Source organism: Volvox carteri (assembly GCF_000143455.1).
Source record: "Volvox carteri f. nagariensis unplaced genomic scaffold VOLCAscaffold_58, whole genome shotgun sequence".
NCBI lineage: Eukaryota > Viridiplantae > Chlorophyta > Chlorophyceae > Chlamydomonadales > Volvocaceae > Volvox > Volvox carteri.
Genome location: NW_003307601.1, coordinates 337202 through 338502, shown reverse-complemented (window position 1 = coordinate 338502; position 1301 = coordinate 337202). Strand labels below are relative to the sequence as shown.

Genomic DNA, 1301 nt, shown 5'->3' with positions numbered 1-1301 from the left:
AGGACGAACCACACACGATTGAAGCTGCTGCCAGGACAAGAGTGTATCAAACGTAGAACTGACCGAAAGGCGTCCGTGAAGACCGCGACCTCGGGATGACGAAGTGAAGAAGATGTTGGAAAGACTGGGGGGGGGGAAATGCGGGTTTGTGCTGGAAGGAGGGGTGGGGAGGGCAGGGGGAGCAGTAAGGGGGTTGGGATTTGGGAGGGAAGGCGTGAATGAATGGCAGGAAGGGGAAGTGGGAGTGGGAGGGTGGCCAGTGGATGCGTGTGTGTATGTGTATGTTATATATCTTGCCGGGCCTGACGCTGGCCAAAGTTAGAGCTGTTGGCTTATGGTTTTACCAAAATTAAAATTAAACCATAAAATGTACCAACGGACTTTATTCAATAAATTCAATCACTTAGCTTGCTACTAACGTAGGCCGTTCGCCTACGTTATCCTACCTTGCGTTGCAAGATTTGTTTACAATTGTGGCTTGGTTGGGGTAGCTTTGTTCCAATGTTAAGTAACTATAGTAACATAGTTACTAATCAATATTTGTGGCGGTTACACAACTAAATTTAATTTTTTGAGTGCTTGAGCCGTATGCGTTGAAACACGCACGTACGGTTCTGTGTGTGTGTGTGTGTTTAATGATCTGAGCCGTGCTTAGGGATGAGGAAAAAGGTACGGAAAACACACTGGACCTGAAGCTATGCAAAGAAATGTTACGGAAGCCAAAGATAAGCGAAGAGCCCCTTGGTGCTGTGAGGCGTTGCGTCTGGGTGTTGGCGAGGTGGTGCTGGGGCGGGCAACAAGACGAAGGGGCGCGGGTATGCGGCCTAATGAAGGACAGGCAGGCAGGCAGGGCCTAGGGGTGGTGCCCCTCATGGGGGCTCCCCACAGCGGCATCGTGGGGCCCAAGGGTGTGTATTGGCATGACACACGGGGTCATAGGCGGGCATGGAGGGCGGCACAACGGCAGGTGGGAAGGGTAGGTGGGATGGGTGGGTGGGTAGTGTGCGTGTGTGTGTGTGTTGTATGTGCGTGCGTGGTTGAGTGCGTCGCGTAAGAATATGAGGCATTGCATGAGGCATTGAGTCCGTATGTGCGTCTGTACTTTCTTAGTGATCGTGGCTAATCGCTTGATACACATAGACATACACACGTACACACACACACTTCCATTACCGCTATATCGCTTTGGACTCCCGGTTAGGCAGTTCATGGCTGTGGACACGTCGACATCATCGTCACCATCACCATCTGATCCCCCCTTAAGTGTCTCCCTTCCCCTCCCCCCCCTGTCCTACAAATGT

At 51.7% G+C, this 1301-nt stretch overlaps 1 protein-coding gene across 1 annotated transcript in view; it reads left to right on the top strand.

Moving 5' to 3' along the window:
• Window positions 1-1301, top strand: part of VOLCADRAFT_97142 (uncharacterized protein) — a gene marked incomplete at both ends in the record, with an annotated part of 9675 nt that overhangs the window by 4866 nt on the left and 3508 nt on the right. Inside the window, one exon of the mRNA XM_002956173.1 lies at window positions 779-967. Coding sequence (XP_002956219.1) covers window positions 779-967 — 189 coding nt within the window. The remainder of the gene's footprint in view (window positions 1-778; window positions 968-1301) is intronic.